General features: G+C 49.0%; 1 protein-coding gene across 1 annotated transcript in view; it reads left to right on the top strand.

Moving 5' to 3' along the window:
* Window positions 1-16,682, top strand: part of Grk3 (G protein-coupled receptor kinase 3) — a 95,080-nt gene extending 78,398 nt beyond the window's left edge. Inside the window, 9 exon segments of the mRNA XM_005078918.4 lie at window positions 3,034-3,100; window positions 3,653-3,753; window positions 4,410-4,476; window positions 5,532-5,558; window positions 5,560-5,628; window positions 7,885-8,047; window positions 9,235-9,371; window positions 11,233-11,346; window positions 12,177-16,682. Of these exon segments, the coding sequence (XP_005078975.1) occupies window positions 3,034-3,100; window positions 3,653-3,753; window positions 4,410-4,476; window positions 5,532-5,558; window positions 5,560-5,628; window positions 7,885-8,047; window positions 9,235-9,371; window positions 11,233-11,346; window positions 12,177-12,338 (907 nt within the window). The 3' untranslated portion in view covers window positions 12,339-16,682.
* Window positions 16,683-17,463: the final 781 nt, after the last annotated feature.

The raw sequence follows: 17,463 nt of genomic DNA, 5'->3' as shown, positions 1-17,463 counted from the left end.
GTTCCCTGCACTCCGAGCTGATGACAGCTGGGAGCTGGGTACCTATTTACAGAGCCTGCATCAGGGGACAGCTGCCATCACATGGTCTGTGAGTGCCACTTGTCCTGCTCAAAATGGAGACGTTACTATCTGAGGCTTTTTCTTTAACATTTTCCAAAATAGAAAGCCAAGTCCCAGACTTGGTTGACAAAGAGTAATCAAGACTCCATTTGGCAGCTCGTGTGCCTGGAGCTGAACACTCAAGTGTCCCTGACGAGACAGGCTAGGGTTGAAGAGCTGGGAAGCAGCTTCCCATGATGCCTTGCTGAGTCATATATGGTTCCACTGAACTTGTAAAGGGGGTCTATGGCCCTAGGGATGGATGAAGGGTTGTTGTAGGGAAGGCTGGGGGGGGGGGGACTCTCTCCCACTGTTTTGTGCTACTGAAACGGAATCACTCCTCGCCCCTCCCCCAGTGGTTTATAATAGGCAGAATTTCTTTGGGCAGCTGGTCCTGGAAGGCAGGAGTTCAGTTAGCAGCTTGAGTGACTTCCTATGGTGCCCTTACAGGACGTGGGCAAGGGGACTCTGAGAGAGCAGGAGATGGGAGCAAGGGGCCCCCTAGAAGCTAGACTCCCCTTTCTGACTGGCCCCTGTGATAACAGCCTTAATGCCTTCCTGGGGTTAGAGCCTCCTCACCTCACCTTTCAAAGGCCCCACCCCCACACACCACAGTTACAGTTCAGCAGGACCTTGGGGACTGACTGACCTTCACGATGTGCCGGAGGTCAAGGACTGAACGGGGTCCCTGGTTTTTACATTCACGCTCCTGTGCATACACTCCAATGGCCTCTCCAACCCGTTAAGCCTTGAGAAACAGGGCAGGGCGGAGGCATCAGGGTGGCAAGCGGAGAGACTGGCACTGACTTGGCATCCGTCTGCCTGTACCAAATATGCTGATATCCTCTGGGTGCGTACAAAGAGGGCTGTCAGAGAAGAACAGTGACACGAGGCACAGTGTCATCTGTAGCAAGCAGACACTGTCTTCCATGCTTTGGGTTTTTATTATTTCATGTGTTTATTTGACGGTGTCTCATGTAGACCACGCTTGTCTGGAATTCTTGCATAGCTGAGGATGGCTTTGAACCCTGGATCCTCTGCTCTCCCACCTCCCTTGCTGGTGCACCACCATGCCTGAACTTCTGATTCCTCTTTGAGCACAGTAACCACACATTCCTTCTTGGAAATGAGCTGAAAAGAATATTTCCAATCAAATCTATTTAAAGGTTGTTTCATACCCTTGGTTAGTACCAATTTGCCTTGTTTGAATTTTTGGTTCAGATTAGTGTTTTTAGATGGCAGTTGATTGCCTTGGTCATTCACCATGATGCTGGGGCACCCTCTCTTGTACAGAGGGAGGAGGAAGGAGTTGAGACTAAAACACTTCCCTGAAGCAGGAAGGGGCGGCCCAGGACAGGTGGGATTGGAACTCACTCCTTCAGAGTTGCCTTGATCACAGGCTCCAAGCACCTCTGCAACCGGCAGAGTTGGCCTTCGAATGTTTTCCAGAGTGTCTTGCTTCAGCTTATGCCTTACATACCTTATAAACAGGCTTGGTCAGCAGAGACATGCCTCTCTGTGGGGAAGCCCTAGTCCTAGCTAGCCCTTCCTCAATTTCAAATACATCCCTAGGCCAGGGGTCCTAGTTTGCATATTCATAATACCACTTCTCAGTAAGGTTTCCTGTGAAAGCTAGCTCACCCTAGAAATCCCAGCACCCTAGAAACTAAGGTGGGAGGATGGAAGTGAGTTTGAGGACAGCCTGGGCTATATCGTGAGTTCAGGGCCAGCCTGGACTATATCGTGAGTTCAGGGCCAGTCTGGGCTACATAGACCCTCCCACCCTATCTGTGTGTGCATGTGTGTGTTATCCCATGCAGCACTACTGGATGTTTATGTAAAATTTCACATGAACATATCACAGACACTTGCTGACCCATGCTCACAACTGCTAGGCTACGGAAGCAGCCGAGGCATTCCCCAGCGGAGGCATGGATGGAGACAATGCGGAATTATTTGCAGCCATAAAGGAAAATGAAGTTAAGCTGTTCATAGTAAAACGGCTGCTCTGGAGCCAATCATACAAAGCAAACCCAGTCAGCCCCAGAAAGACAAATAATCACGTGTGTCCTGTCAACTTGTGGTCCCAGACTTTAGAGAGACGCGAAATCATATGTGTGGGTTATAGGAGAGTATGGACACTGTACAGCAGAGGAGAGAAAAGAGGAGAGCTTGGGGAGAGAAGGGGAGGCAGGGAGAGAGAGAAAGGGGAGAAGGCGCTAACATGGTATATGTGGCTGAAAATGGCCTGGTGTGACTCTATGAAAATAATGGTCTGGAAAGTGAGAAGAAGAAATATATAAAATGAATGAATAACACAGCAAAGAGGGATCCTCATCATTTACCAAGCGTGACTGGGCTCTGATCCTTTACAGCTGACCACAGTATTCACACCTACTGTCTGCTTCCACCGTCTAGATGTAGATGTGGATACTGAAGGTTTGTGTGAGCAGCCAGGTCACATGGAGCCCAGCTTTCCTGATTCATCCTGGGTAAAGCTAGTGCAATCCTTGTCATCAAGACTGCGTCAGGGTGTGCACGCTGGCTTCTAGGCTAATGCACACACCGAGGGGACTCACCGGTGCAGCACAGGCCATCGAGCTATTTTAGGAGCTGGACTGCAGAAGTTTTCATTGTAACTACTGCAGCCATCACACCTTCCCGAGCATTTCTGCCCGATGCCTGTGTGCTGCTGGCGACATCTAACTGGAGAAGCCTGTATTACTGTCATAAGTCACTGCAGAGAAGATCAAGTGAGATGTGTCTGGCTCCTCCAGGATCCGGTCTATTCTGTGGCTAAGTTTTGTTTCCAGAAATGGCGAATGTTTACGATCTTTAAACTTCTGTGTATTATGTTTTACCCAAACGTTAGTCAGTGCCTGTACTGAGCTAGCCAATGCTGTATTTTAATAGAACTTTCCTTTATATCTGCAGCCACAGCCCCTTCAGACAGCATAAAACCAAAGACAAGCACGAGATAGACCGCATGACCCTGACGGTGGTAAGAGGGCTAAGGATGGGCCCCATGGCACACATGCACCCATGCCCATTGGACAACTGTACATGTTTGATCTATAGATATGGATATGAGCCACCATGAGTACAGATCAAAGCCACAAAAGATTATATGTAACATATATAAAATATTATAAATATAAGACATTAAAATGTGCATAGCTGAAATGAATACATGAAGTCAAAAACATTCCTAGGGGAAATTTTGAAGGGAAAGAAAGAAGACTCAAAACAGAACTCCAGGGCAAATGGTGAGATTCGCAAATGAGCAGAATAAGAAAGATATGGCAAACGGGGAGCAGATGTGGCCTTCAGATAAGTGGGGAGAGGATCCCTTGTTGCAGAGGTGAGGGCCACTGGCATTCCAGGTCTTCCAACCTGCTGAAGGATTCCAAAACAATCATTTTAGGTTCAATGTTAACCTGTTATGAAGTCAGTTTTAGATCTTCACTTACCCAAGAAGCAGCCTTGACCTCTGGTAGGGTGTGAGGACACCACCTTAGGATGGGTCTTCGAAATCTGTCTCTTCTCTCCTCAGAACGTGCAGCTTCCTGATGCCTTCTCCCCTGAGCTGAGGTCCCTCTTGGAGGGTTTGCTCCAGCGGGACGTGAGTCAGCGGCTGGGCTGCTGCGGAGGCGGGTAGGCCATCTTTCAGGGTCTCCTCTCCAAAGAAAAGGCTGGTCTGGCCATCCAAGCCCTCAGCATCTGCTGGGCAGGGTCACACGGGGATGGAGTCACACGGGGTGGAGTCACATGGGGGGGTGGAGTCACACAGGGTCGGGTAACTCGGGGTGAAGTCACATGGGGTGTGATCATACAGGGCGTGGTCACACTGGGGCCATACTGGGTGGGGCCACACAGGGGTGAGGTCACACTGGGCATTTACTGTCCATACTGTCACCCTTACAATACCAGACAGAAATGTGCCAGTTGTGTGGCCCTGAGATTGATCAGTGTCTTTCTTGCTTATTCTTTAACTTTTGTATACTGGGTCAGGTCCTTCCCCAGAGCTTCCCGATTGGGCTAGTGTAGCTAGCACAGGGCATCCCCTCTCTGCCTCTTGCTACCATGCCAGTCCAACATTTACATGGGAGCCAGGGGTCCAAACTCGGGTTCTCGTGGCTATAAGGCAAGCTCTTTACCCCCTGATCCATTTCCCAGCCGGCAATTGGTTTCTTAAGGAGCAGGAATGTTCCCTGTGGGTTCTTACTGGGGAGGAGACAGTTCAGCACAGAACCTGCCACATTTTCCATCTGACCTCTGCGGGACTCTCTCTCTCTTCCCCCCTTCCCCAGGGCACAAGAGGTGAAGGAACACATCTTCTTCAAGGGCATCGACTGGCAGCATGTGTACTTGCGGAAGGTATCCCTCTGGGCCCTCTGAGCTCTCTTTGTCTGTCTCTCTGCTGCTGGCTTCCTGACTCTGTCCCTCCATGGTCCCTACCCCAGCCTGTGGTGTCTAATGTTCTACCTAGACTACATGCGATGGTCATGTAGAGGACTCCCACTGGGGAGGCTCATCTACCTCATTTTCCTCACAGAAGCCACACAGGCCTGATTTTGCATCTGTGGTTCAACCAACCAATGATAGAAAACATGCAGGAAAGAAACAAAAAACATAAAACCACTGGTGTACTGAGCAAACGTTGACTCCTGGTGTCAAAGCGACACAGACTGACCACCATCTGCAGAGCATTTAAGCTGTCACCTCAAGATTAAAGCCTACAGAGGATGTAAACAGGTTCTGCACAAAACCCTTGCTGTTGTTTATATGAGAGACCTGCTCCTCGGTGGACCTTGTAGCCAAGCAATGGCCTGGAAAGGTCCTCTGCGGGTGCTGAGGGGCAACTGTATAAAAATTTTGGCTGTATCATCTCAACAAATCAATAGAAGGCACAGTGACAAGGCATAGTGCAGCAGCCATCCGGCTAATTGAGACGTGTGTCGACTCAGACTCCAGTATACAGGGAACAACTGACTCGAACGTGGATGTTTTCCAGCCCCCATGCCTCCCTTTCCTAGTTTTTAAATTTTTTTAAACTTTTGTTTTATGCTAGAGCCAGAACCTTTCCCATGGAGCTACACACTACCCCTTTTCCTTATTTTAAGCTTTACTGTATTCTCTTTGGTACACCCCAGTTGAATTTCTTTTTAAACGTGTTTGTGTGTGAAGCCTGGCTGCAGCATGGTAGCAGTTTCCATAGGGAGGAGGGACAGCCTGCCCAGACAGCCAGGCTCAGATCACCGGGGAAGCCAGCACTCATCAGGGTTTGCAGCGTGAGGCTCTGGGTGGGTCTCTGTCTCTGGACACACGCTTTCTGAAGGCTGGGCTGTGTTCTTTTTATAGAGTGTTATCTTGGGCTGGGGGCACACAGGGCAGCTGATAACTGGGCCCTACCTACTTGTTGGATCTTCTAGTACCCACCACCCCTAATCCCTCCCCGGGGGAGAGGTCAACGCTGCAGATGCTTTTGATATCGGTTCGTTTGATGAAGAGGACACCAAAGGCATTAAGGTACGCACACTTCCGGGTGTGGGATTTCTGCTAAGATTTGCTGTGTGTGGAGGGGGCTGGGGAGCAACTGGAGCTCTTGTACATTGCTAGATGAACACCGTATCACCGAGCTACACCCTCATCACCTGTACTCTCTGCAGCCCAGCAGGCCTTGAACTCAAGGTCCTCCTCAGCCTCCTGATGCTGAGATAACAGGCCACCCCACCCTTCCTGGCTTGAAGAGAGGAGAGCCCATTACACTTGCTGATAGTTTTAGTATTAAGCGCTTAGATTCCCCCCCCAACTCCTCCACCCCCGCACCAGCACCGCTGATCATTTCACTTTGATGAATGGCACAGTGCTCACATTGTTAATAATGTGTGGTATTTGCGGATGAACTCCAGCTTACATCTGAGGTAGGAGTGACAACTGATTCAAACACATTCCACTCAGAGCAGAAGAATCCATGATTTTCACACTTCTAAGCCTAGGGCTCTGGTTCTCAACCTGTGTGGCTCGACCCCTTTGGGAGTAAAATGACCCTTTCACAGGGTTTCCAAAAGACCATCTGCGTATCAAATATTTACATGACAATTCATAACAGCAGCAAAATTACAGTTATGAAGTAGCAACGGAATGATGTTATGTTTGGGGGTCACCAGGACATGAGGAACTGTCTTAAAGGGTCGCAGCACTAGGAAGGTTGAGAACCACTGGTCTGCATGTGTCAGGAGGGAACTTGCAGACAGCACAAATCTCTTTGCATGTGTCAATCAAGGGTGAACTGACCATGGTCTTAGCATCCTCTGCATTTTTCAGACTTTGGTGCGTGACTCTGTTTTTCCAAGTGGAGACAAGACATACTCACAGGGAGTGAGTCATGAGGAAAATTACCGTCTTTAAACTGCTAAGTCAGCGGGTCCCCGCTCGTGTACCAGCCTGTCATATGCCCCTGACTCTGGTGGCTAACCCCAACCCTGGCTCTTCTCTGCTGCTCCAGTTTCCCCCATAAAGGCAGCTGCTCACTTTCTTACCTAAGAGCTCCGCTCCAGCCACAGGCCATGCAGGGTTCTGTATGCCAACCCACACTGCTGCCTGGAGAGAGCATGGGCAGGTTCTGTGCCCGAGTCAGCTGTCACAGGGACACTCGGGTCAGGAGTGTTGGGGACAGAGTGAAGGCAGAGGCTGGAGGAAGATGGGGCAGGGACAGGAGGCAGCTGTGAGCAGGAGTAACTGGGCAGAGCTGGAGTCTCTGGGTTCGAGCTATAGCAAAGTCACCATCTCTCCTGGATTCCCAGGGACACCTGCCTCAGAGGGTGGGACAGAGATGTACGAGTAAAAGAAAAGTGCTGTTGTCAAGTGCACGCCCTGTTCCGCAGCCCTCAGAGGCTGGGGTGCCCCGACTCCACGCCACTTACATATAAACGTCCATCCAGTCATGGTGGCAGGTAGACTGGGAGTTTGTCAGATGCTGGCTGACCCCGCCTACGGCAAGCTTTCCCACTCCTTCAGATCATTTGAGGGAGGTGGGTCAGCCACCCTGGCTTTTTCCCTCTATCAGAGTCCGAACACTATGTAGATCCTAGTGTTTTATAAACACAGTGCCCACGGCTGAAAGTCTACTTGGCTGTAAGAGTCTCTATCTCTAAATAAAATCAGTGCGAGGGGCTGTGGGTTGGGGGGCACACAGTCAAGAGTTTGCTGCACATGAGCTCCTGAGTTCAGAGTCTTAGCACATGAGTAAAAACACTCATAGTCCAGTACTGGGAAGTGAAGAGGAGCAGGGACAAGAGGAAGCCTGGTCTTGTCAGTCAGTAAGCTCCAGGCTTGATGAGAGGGACTGTTTCCTCACATATAAATATATAAACATGATGTGACAGAGAAAGGCACTAATAACAACCTCTGGCCTATACACACACACACATACACACAACACACACACTACACACACAACACATACACTACACAGAACACACACTACACACACAACACACACACTACACACACACTACACACACTACTCACACTACACACACACTCAGCTACATACATGCATCCTCATACACATGTCCACACACAGGAACACATATACCACATACACATGCACGCAAACACAATTAAAAAAGTCAACATACACTCATTTTTCATTGTCAAAAATACCCTAGTGTTATTGAAGATCAGGCTCAGGCTGCCTGGCCTGGGGCCAAGGTGAAGCCTTCCCTGGTGTGGCCGTGGAGGGCACTAGAGCGAGCACCCCCTTTTTCCCTACATGCCCAGCTGTTGGACTGCGATCAAGACCTCTATAAGAACTTCCCACTGGTGATCTCCGAGCGCTGGCAGCAGGAAGTGGTGGAGACCATCTACGACGCCGTCAATGCCGATACGGATAAAATTGAGGCCAGGAAGAGGGCTAAAAATAAGCAACTTGGTCAGGAGGAAGGTAAAAGGCTGTGACATCAAGTGCTCCCGGGCATAGGAAAGAGCATGCCAGACTTGGGTGGTATGTGGACTGGAAGGGCTGAGCCGAGTTTCTCCAAGTCTCCAGCAGATGGAAGTACACCCTGAGGGAGGCAGTGCTATCTGAGTTCTGGGGTCTCCCTGCCCCTGGAAGTTTGTGGGGCAGCCTCAAATTTTTAGTCCTTGGAGATGGAGCATTGCAGAGCCTGGAACAGGCCCAGTGAGATTCCCGATGTCTCCGAGACAGAAATGCACAGTGCAGGCTCCCGTGTCAGGGACAAAGGCACTAAGTAACGTGTGTTTTAACTGCCTGGAAATGCAAGCCCATATCAGAAGGGCAGCTCTGTGGGTCCTACCCTCCACCCCCCTATCTTTTGCTTTTTCTCCATCTCAGGTGCATGACATGTGGGTCTCACCCTTTCCAGAGTGGTCTGACCGTCTCCAGATTGTACATTCCCAAGGACAGGCAGATTTTTAATCTCTTTTAGTGTTGTTCTTCAGCGGACCCACCAAACACAGACCCATGCCTAGCCCTCCTCCCCGTGGCATCATAGGTAGATTGATGGATGAGTGAGTGATTTTTAACATGCTTTCCAAAGCTTTTACTGGGTGTTGCAAAATACCTCCACCTTAGAGACTCAGTCAGTGTGAGTCTGAATTGCTTCACTCCGCTGTCTTCGTGGGCAGTGAGCTGAGGAAGAGCCCACTGTAACTGCCACCCGGCTTCAGAATCATTCACAGGACAGAAGTAGATTGAGGGACAGTTCCCTCCAGTGGCAATGGGACTTTGGAGCCTGTCCTGGAACTCACTCCTGCAGACCAGGCTGGTCTTGAACAGAGATCCACCTGCCTCTGCCTCCCAAGTGCTGGGACTAAAGGCGTGTGCCACCAGCACTGAGCAAATAGTCTTATTCAGTAGTTTGGGAACAAAATTTTGCCCATTCAGAGTTGACGGTCAGTGCTGCAGGTTCAAATGCTGAGAAAGAAGGATTGTACACAGCCTGGAACCTTCAGAGCTCCACATGTCCCAGTCCCGTGTCCAAAGCTGGGGTCATGGTCTTTAAATTGAGTTGATTTTGTAGAGACTTGTGCCCCCCTCTCCAGCCCTAGAGCGAGTGTCATTAGTGGTGTTGGCTCAGGACCTGAGTGACACTGTGTCTCTACCTTCAGATTATGCCCTGGGGAAGGATTGCATCATGCACGGGTTCATGCTGAAGTTGGGGAACCCCTTCCTCACGCAGTGGCAGAGGCGCTACTTCTACCTCTTCCCCAACAGACTAGAGTGGAGAGGAGAGGGTGACTCACGGGTGAGTTCTGGGGGTGGGGGCCCCGTGCAGCTCTGGGGCTCAGCAGCTCCCACACACTGCCTCCTACCTGTGTCTCTGTGTCAAAGAAACAAGGGTTGCTGTGGTCTAACTTTTAAGTGTCCATGTCAAGTCCCTTCCTGGAATGAGATGCTGGTGTCATTTGAAAGATGGAGTCCCAAGTCCAGCAGCCTCAGGGAGCTCAGTGGAGGCTGGAGAGGGGAATGGTGGGATGGGAGAAGAGCAGAGCAGGAAAGGAGATCCCAACTCCTTGCTCTCAGGACTTAGGGTACTCCAAGGTGCCTCTCTGGGCCTCAGCTTCCACATCTGCGAAGTGGGAGACACAGAAATGCTCACAGCTCCCATGATTAGGGCGCTTATCTGAGGCCAGGTGCCATAAACAAAACTCAAATGGTTTGGTGGCTTCTAGGGTCCAGCCCTGGATTTACTGAGAGGAATTTAGGGCAGCCAAGGGTACAGTCAGCCTATGGTGGGAGAGAAGGGCTATTCAACCAGGGCTGTCTGCAGTCTGATGGAAATCTAGATGAATCTTACAGTCTCTCAGACCCTTTCTCAAGCTAGTGTTAGCAAAGGGACAAGACAGGCTGCTTTTGTTAAACTCCCAGCATGTAAGAGGCCCCAGAAGAAGCCCACCTAGGTGGACAGTGGCAGTGAGCCAGGGTTCATCACTGAGTGTGGCCCTGGTCCCAGTGTCTGGACATGGTTTGTGTATTAGGAGGCAAAAATGGGGGTTCAGTAGCCTCCCAGAGTCAGAAGACCTGAGCAGGAGGCTCAGCTCTTCTGTCTTGACTTCAAGTCAAGATTTTTGACAACTGCTGGTGAAGTCTGAGGCAATATGAATGGTGACGATAGTCTGTGGTCGCTTTCCTGTGCCACAAGGCTCTTTGAAATTAAAATCTCCAAGATTTGGGGAGCTAAATCGGGTGTTCTGTGGGTGCCCCAAGATGCAGCTCTGTGCTGTTGAGTATTGAAGTGTCTTCCTGGGGGCTGGGCTGGCAATCCTGAGAAGCCTCTCTGTGCCTGACCAAAACAAACTGTTGTGGCTGCAACAATGTATCTTTTATTACTATTATTATTTCTTTTGACATTGAGCATTCTGTGTGTAGCTAGACAATCCAGGAGGTAGAGCTGTAAGAGTGAACAGAGGGACAGAGAGAGGGGAGTTTCTCGTGATGTTTTTCACTCCAGATTCCCATGGAGTTTATCTAAAATATAAACAAACAAACAAACAAACACCACCCCTATATAACTATGCTGTGGCTTCCTTCGGAGCCTTCACACTAGATCTGCTTTAAGGATCCTGTAAGAGTGTCACCTGTGGCCGGGCGGTGGTGGCGCACGCCTTTAATCCCAGCACTCGGGAGGCAGAGGCAGGTGGATCTCTGTGAGTTCGAGGCCGGGCTGGGCCGATAGCCTCCGAAACAATACAGAGAATCCCTGTCTTGTAAAAACCAAAAAAAAAAAAAAAAAAAAAAAAAGAGTGTCACCTGTATTTAGGTCTTTTGGATGTGGATCTAGTTCCTTAAACCATCCCTGCCTTAGCTGTCAGCCATTGCTGCTCACGGTTCTCCTGCTGATGGCTAGACAGTGTGGCCCTGCACCTTCATGACTGCCCAGACCAACACTGTCATCCGGAACACTGGGCCATGGCAAACCTTCATAGAAGAGTTGCTTCCCTGGTTACTTTGAGCTTCTTTTTGTGTCCTTTGTAGCCAGTTTCCTCACTTCCAGACTATCAGCTGAGAAAGAAAGACAAAATGTCATTTGCGTTTGGAAATGCACTCTTTGTTCCTTTAGATCACAAAGGAACAAAGTATTTGTTAACTTTTCCATTTGTATTTAGCAAAATTTACTGACCATGGATCAGATCCTGTCTGTGGAAGAGACCCAGATTAAAGATAGAAAATGCATATTATTCAGAATAAAAGGAGGGAAGCAGTTTGTCCTGCAATGCGAGGTGAGTTTTCATTGACCTTCAGAGTAAAAAGAGACAGGGATGGGCATATTCCCAGGACTCTCACCACGTCCCCAAGCTTCTCCTTGTCACTTTCACAGACTTAGCCGGTGTGAGTTTAGGTAAATTAAATCACATCCAAGTGTTAGCAGAGGAGAGAGCACAATGATGTGATAGTTGAGTCTGGGGACTCTCCTGGGGTCTGGAGTCTGATCGTCCAGCTAATTTATTATTTATTGCTCTCATTTCTGAGACTCCAAAGGGACTTTTGGGGGGGTTGTCTTTGTTTTTGTCTGAGTTGTACTGTACTTCAAGTTTCATCTTGGAACACTTTCCCTTGGTGTACTGAGGTATATGCACACATGTATTTCACAGGATGAGGGAGACAAACTGGTAGGACAAGGACACCCTTTAGCTTGTTATATAGTCTGGCTGGCCTGACACTCGGGACTCTGCTGACTTGGCTTCCCCAGTTCTGGTGTTACAGGTGGACACAGGAGCTTCAAAACTACCTTAGATGTGCAAGAGGGTGTTCTACAGCATCAGAAAACCCTCTTCCCTATTATTATTCTATGATCTGTGGTCTTAGGACCCAGAGAAAATCCTCAACTAGATTAAGGCAGTATTACAGGAAATCCACCAGGAGAGCCCAGAACTAGCTTCCCACTATCTGGAATTTCTCACCAGGTTTCAGGGGACCTGAAGGTGAAAGCAAGGCTCAGGGTCAACAGACAGAGTGTATCCTCTTTCAGGCTCCAGGGACCTTAGCCATTTGTAGATACTTTTGGCAGATGGGTGGAGCAGTCCCAACATCTGCCTGTGTCTCTGTGCAGAGTGACCCCGAGTTTGCACAGTGGCTGAAGGAGTTGACATGCACCTTCACTGAGGCTCAGAGGCTGCTGCGCCGTGCCCCCAAGTTCCTCAACAAACCCCGAACCACCATCCTGGAGTTCTCCAAGCCACCGCTGTGTCACAGAAATAGCAGCGGCCTCTGAACCACAGAGCAGCAGGGCCTGCAGGAGGGGCCCCGGCTCTTCAGCCCAGGAATCAGCCCAGGAGTGGAGTGGAGCCACAAGGAGCCATGTGGAGCTGAGACACAGCAGTTCTGAGTACTGGGCTGCTCCAGGCTGGGGATGCCCATGACATCAAGATGGCCCTGCAGGAGTTGGGACATCCTCTGGACTGACCTGTCCACACGTGAAATTACTGGAGAAGCAGAAGGTGTTTCTCTGCGCACCCACTTACTTTGGTATCCACGGACTCAGAACATGAAATGAGCCTTACCACTCAAGCTCTCGTGTCTGGCATAAAGCATATCTGGGGTGGGACCACAGTGTCCAGGACTGATGTATCTGTGTGCCTGCCTGAAGTTTGGGGGTTGTGGCTCCAAATCTTGGAGGAGGCACAGTAGCCTAGGGTCCCTGTAGGTCAGGGATAGCTCCTAGCTGTTTCAGAGGTGATGATGTAGCACAGAGTACCATGTACACTGCCTGCCTCTGATGGTTCTGCTCCAGGAATGCCAGACAGAGGGCAGAGTTAGGAATGTTCCCTTGAGGAATCACCACAGCATCCATCAAGGCCACTTCTGGTCAACACGACCAGAAGAGATGCCCCAGGACTTCAAGTCAAGCAGGATATAGGTAACCCACCAAGCAGTACGTGTACAAGCTCAGGGTCTCCATGATGGCAGGTCTATGGCCAAGTCCTGCTTCTTCTGCCTGGCCTGAGAAGTATATCCAAGGATCTGTCTGAGGCAAAAAAGAATTGCTGCCTTGCCCTTCAGTATAATTTATAATGAACTCACACTGATGGGTGACAGTGTCCAGGGGTCTCCTGTTGTACCCTGGCATGACCCTTATCTTTCTGTCATTAATGCACTATGCACCGGGTTGTTCCGATAAGGGGCTGCAGATTGCCCAGCACCCTTCCCCCAAAGATTATTTCCTCCACTGCTGCCCTGAGTAAATTCTGGGTCTCTGTGCCACCACGCTGAAATAGAAGTCCTGGAAGGTCTCCATGGACTTGTCAAGTTCCTGGGGGCTGTGTTACAGAGTCGCTAGACAAACTGCTGAGCACATAAAGAAACCTGGCATTGAAACTCTTTGCATTCTGTCCTGGATCTTTCTAACAGTACCCAGTGTGTATTCTCGTGTTCATGTTCTGGGAAAATAAGGTGTTTATTAATTTATTTTAAAATCGCAATTATCTTTTGAGAGTTTGGAAGATAATGTATCTGTTACTGTGCATGTGTGTGAGGGACCTGTGGGTCTCGGTGCCCATTCAGGGTCTGAGTTTGCATACATGTGCCACTGTTCACTGCCTCCAGTGTGGGACTGTAGCTGCAACCTAGTAGGACACCCTGCTTGCTTGCTTAACTAACTAGTGTGCAGATTTTATTGCACACATGCACATGTAGTTAAGTACTGATGTCACTGTGTGGGTGTGACTGGAATGGGCAGCTCACCACACAAGCTCTATCAGACCTGCAGGGGCAAGGGCTGCAAATCTGGCCTTTTCAGGGAATACACAGGAGCCTCTCCCATCAGGACGGTGACTTGACCTCTGCAGGTGTTGGGCTAGCCAGAGTAAATCTTGTATTGGAGTTATAGCCATACCAAAGGGTTTTACAAGATCATGGATCCTGTACCCAGATAATACTGAGGCAGACTCTCACAGACATCATGTATTATTATTTCAGAGGAGTCAGTTTTAAGGCCCCTTCTCTTTTAAAGGAGCTATGTTTGTGTTTGGGGTGGGTCTCCTAAGAGTCCCCCTGCCTCAGACTTAATCTAAGTAAACCTTTTTAATCCCCTCAACCCCATTTCCCTCATAAGGACACAGCTAAGAGGGAGGGACGATGACCCTTGCCTGCAGTCCTTAAGATTCGCACGGGTGGATGATGGGTCATCAGGTCTTTCCACCCAAGCACGAGGTGAGGGGGTGTCATGGGCCCACAGGGTGGATGGAGTCACCAGCTGAGTTTGCCATGCATGGCTGTTTGAGAGTTTCCTGTCACGTTAGTGGATCCCTAGATGCCAGGTGCTTCTTGTACCATTAACAGAACAAACCCGTGTTCTCCTTATTCTGACTTCTGGAGCAGAATTCTTAACATGATCCAAGATGTTCTAGGTGATGCTGTTTTTATACAATCAAGTTCTGAGAAGCCTCAGTTTCATAAAACAAGAGAATCAGATCGTTTTAAAGCAGCTATATGACACATACCTTTGGCAAGCCCCGGTTTGTTTATTTTTTAACCTAAAATAGCCTCTTGCCCTTGGGGCTCCCCACTCATGCCTCCAGCATGATTCTTTTCAGCAAAGCCTGTAGAAATTGCCTCACTGTCATGGTTGACAGGGGAACCTGTCTCACTGTCTGATGCAGGGACCTGCACAATGATGGTCCCATTAGCTGACGTTACAAACTGTGTAAAACCAGCAATGAAGTGTGGATGGTGGGGAGAGATGACATCCTTTCGAGAAAGACATCATTGGGCAGACTTGATGCAGCAGTTCTATGAGTCCAGCCTTGACTGACAGAGGCAGGAGGCTTGTGAGTTTGAGGCTAGCCTGGGATACATAGCAAAACCCTGCCTTCAGAACACCAAGGGCTGTGGCAGTAGCTCTGGGGCCAAGCTCTTGTCTGGAATGTTCATGGCTCTGGGTTTAATCCCCAGTGTGCATGGAGGGTGGGAAACCTACTGTTAGCCAACTAATAAGATTTAGCCTGAGTGGCCCCTTGACCTCGGCCATGTATCTATTAGAAGCAGCTGTTCTGAGGCCCCACTGGCCACGATTATTCACCAGTGGACAGTGCGGTGAAGGGTCAGGGCTCCCCAGGACAGGAACTGGACCACTTCAGGTACCTGGGAAGCCAGGGGATGCCATGGTCAGAGCAGGTAGAGAAGGTTTGCTTGGCTGGCTGATGGAAACCATTCTCCTGACATGACAGAACACCAAGGAAGGGATGGTGGATGCTGGTGGGAGATTCCCTGGGAATTCCCAAGTGATGTCTACAAGGCTTGGTTGCTGTTCCCGAGACCTCGTTGCTTCCCTCATGAAGGAGCCGTGCGTTATTCACTGGACATTCTCAGGAAGTTCCCCCATCATGGTATATCCCTGGACACTGAGCGAGTGCTTTGTAGCCTAGGCAGAGACAGTGTCCTGGTCACTGTTATTGAATGTACTGCCGGGGTGGGGGGAGGTGTCCAGCTTGGTCCCAGGGAACCCCAGGATGACAACACGGGCCTTTCTGCACGTTTAACTCCATATCCACTTTGAAATTTCATAACTTAAAATTTCAAAATTAAAAAACAAAACCCCCCCTTTTTTCCCTGAGTGATGTTTACTTGAAAGTCTTAATTGCTCACATCTGCGTTAATATGATTGCTTTATTCGGGTCTCCTTTTCGTTTGTCTGTTACCATGGAATGAAGAAGGCTGAACTGTAAGCCTCTTCTCCTGAGTTGTGATGGACTTTAGGGTTTTCCTTGTTGAGTTGCTTTCCTTAAAGAATAAGAGAGAACTGAGCACAGCCTCTCATATCCCTCATCCCTAATGTTCAGGACGCTGAGACAGGAGGATGACAAGTCCCAGGACAGCCTGGGCTATGTAGTGAAACCCTGCCTTAGAAATAAGTAACTAACAGACTAAGAGTTGTTGCTTTATGACACAACACAGGTGTGACCACTCCTACCAGCAATGGGGAGGTGCTGTGTCCCTGAGATGTGTAGAACCCACACATCTTTAACGGCCGTTCTTAAAGACAGAGACCTCACAGGAAGTGGGTTCAAAGTATTCGCCCTTCATGAAGAACAAAAATTAATTCAAACCCATAGCATAGAGTTAGGTTCTCAGCATCAGAGTCCTTCTGCAAACAAATACCTACACTTCCTTCCCTTTTCATTTTGCCCTGGAGGTAAAATGTCTTTGATGGGGGGGGGGGGTAGGAGGGGAGCAATCATTCCAATGTCAACTGTGATTTTTGTTTGTTTCCTTGGTTGTTTACCTGCCCATTGATTGTACACAATGCATGTGGATTATAAACTCAACACACTGGCTTTTTTTTTTTTAGTTCAGTTGTTAAATTATATTTTTCTATGTTCTACGTGATAGCAGACCTGGCTTTTTCTGTTACAGAGATGGATGGACCTGTAGCTATGAGACAAGAGTTCTATTTTTTAGCACAAAAAAAGCATTTTATATTATTTATTGAATCTGTATATGTGTTCCCATGGAAACCATCTGTATTACTGCTCCTTGTGATCTGAGTGTATAGTTTGTTATTTAAAGAGATGGCAGCCTTTTGTGTTGTTGAAACAATAAAACTGAGCTCCTACAAGCAGCAGCGGGAGGCGGATGTCTCATTTCTCTGGCTTGGACTGTCCTCAACTGAGGCGTGCACATGGGTTTTATATCGCATCATGGGTGGCTTGCCAGAGATTGATCTCCTAACCCTCTCCTCAGAAGGCACTGAGAGTGCTGTGCCCCAGGCTGACTACCCAACACTTCAGAGAATGAGCTCCTGTCACTCCCTCAAGATGCTGATCTGGTTTCAGACCCAGCCTTTTCCACCCTGTAAGCAGGGCAGATAGATTCCTTCTGTAGCCAGCATGCCCCCCTAGGGGTCAGGGACGCCCAGCATACTTCAGCCTTCTTGTCCTGTGCCGTCCCTTTCAATCTTAGTGGCCTCTGTGTACAGAAATCACAGCAGCACAGCCCCCTTTCCTCTCTTTTATATACAGCAAGTTGCATTTTAAAATTGCTCTGGGGAGAAGCTGTTTTGCTGGGTTTTCTTACCCCTTTCTATTAGCAGTTTGGAAAATGGAGTCATAGAAACAAACTTTTTCACCTAGGAATGGCCTGCTCAGGAACTGTTTCTTCCAAGGTTTGGGTGGAATGGGATAAAGGACAGTCCCTTCCTGTGTACTGACTACACTCTCTGCTAAGTGAGTAAGACCTTCAAAGAAGTTAATCGGTTTCCTGCTGTTCACAGCTGCACAAAATGAAGCCAGTGAGACCTGGACACTGCGTAGAACACCAGCATTTGCTTTGTCTCTTCATACTTACTGTGTTAATGAGAGTTTGCAACGCTACATAGAGCCCTCTGGGTAGCATCTCAGGAA

Source organism: Mesocricetus auratus, unplaced genomic scaffold (genome assembly GCF_017639785.1).
Source record: "Mesocricetus auratus isolate SY011 unplaced genomic scaffold, BCM_Maur_2.0 Super-Scaffold_100025, whole genome shotgun sequence".
In the NCBI taxonomy this organism is placed as follows: Eukaryota; Metazoa; Chordata; class Mammalia; order Rodentia; family Cricetidae; genus Mesocricetus; species Mesocricetus auratus.
This window is presented reverse-complemented; position numbering and strand designations above follow the sequence as displayed.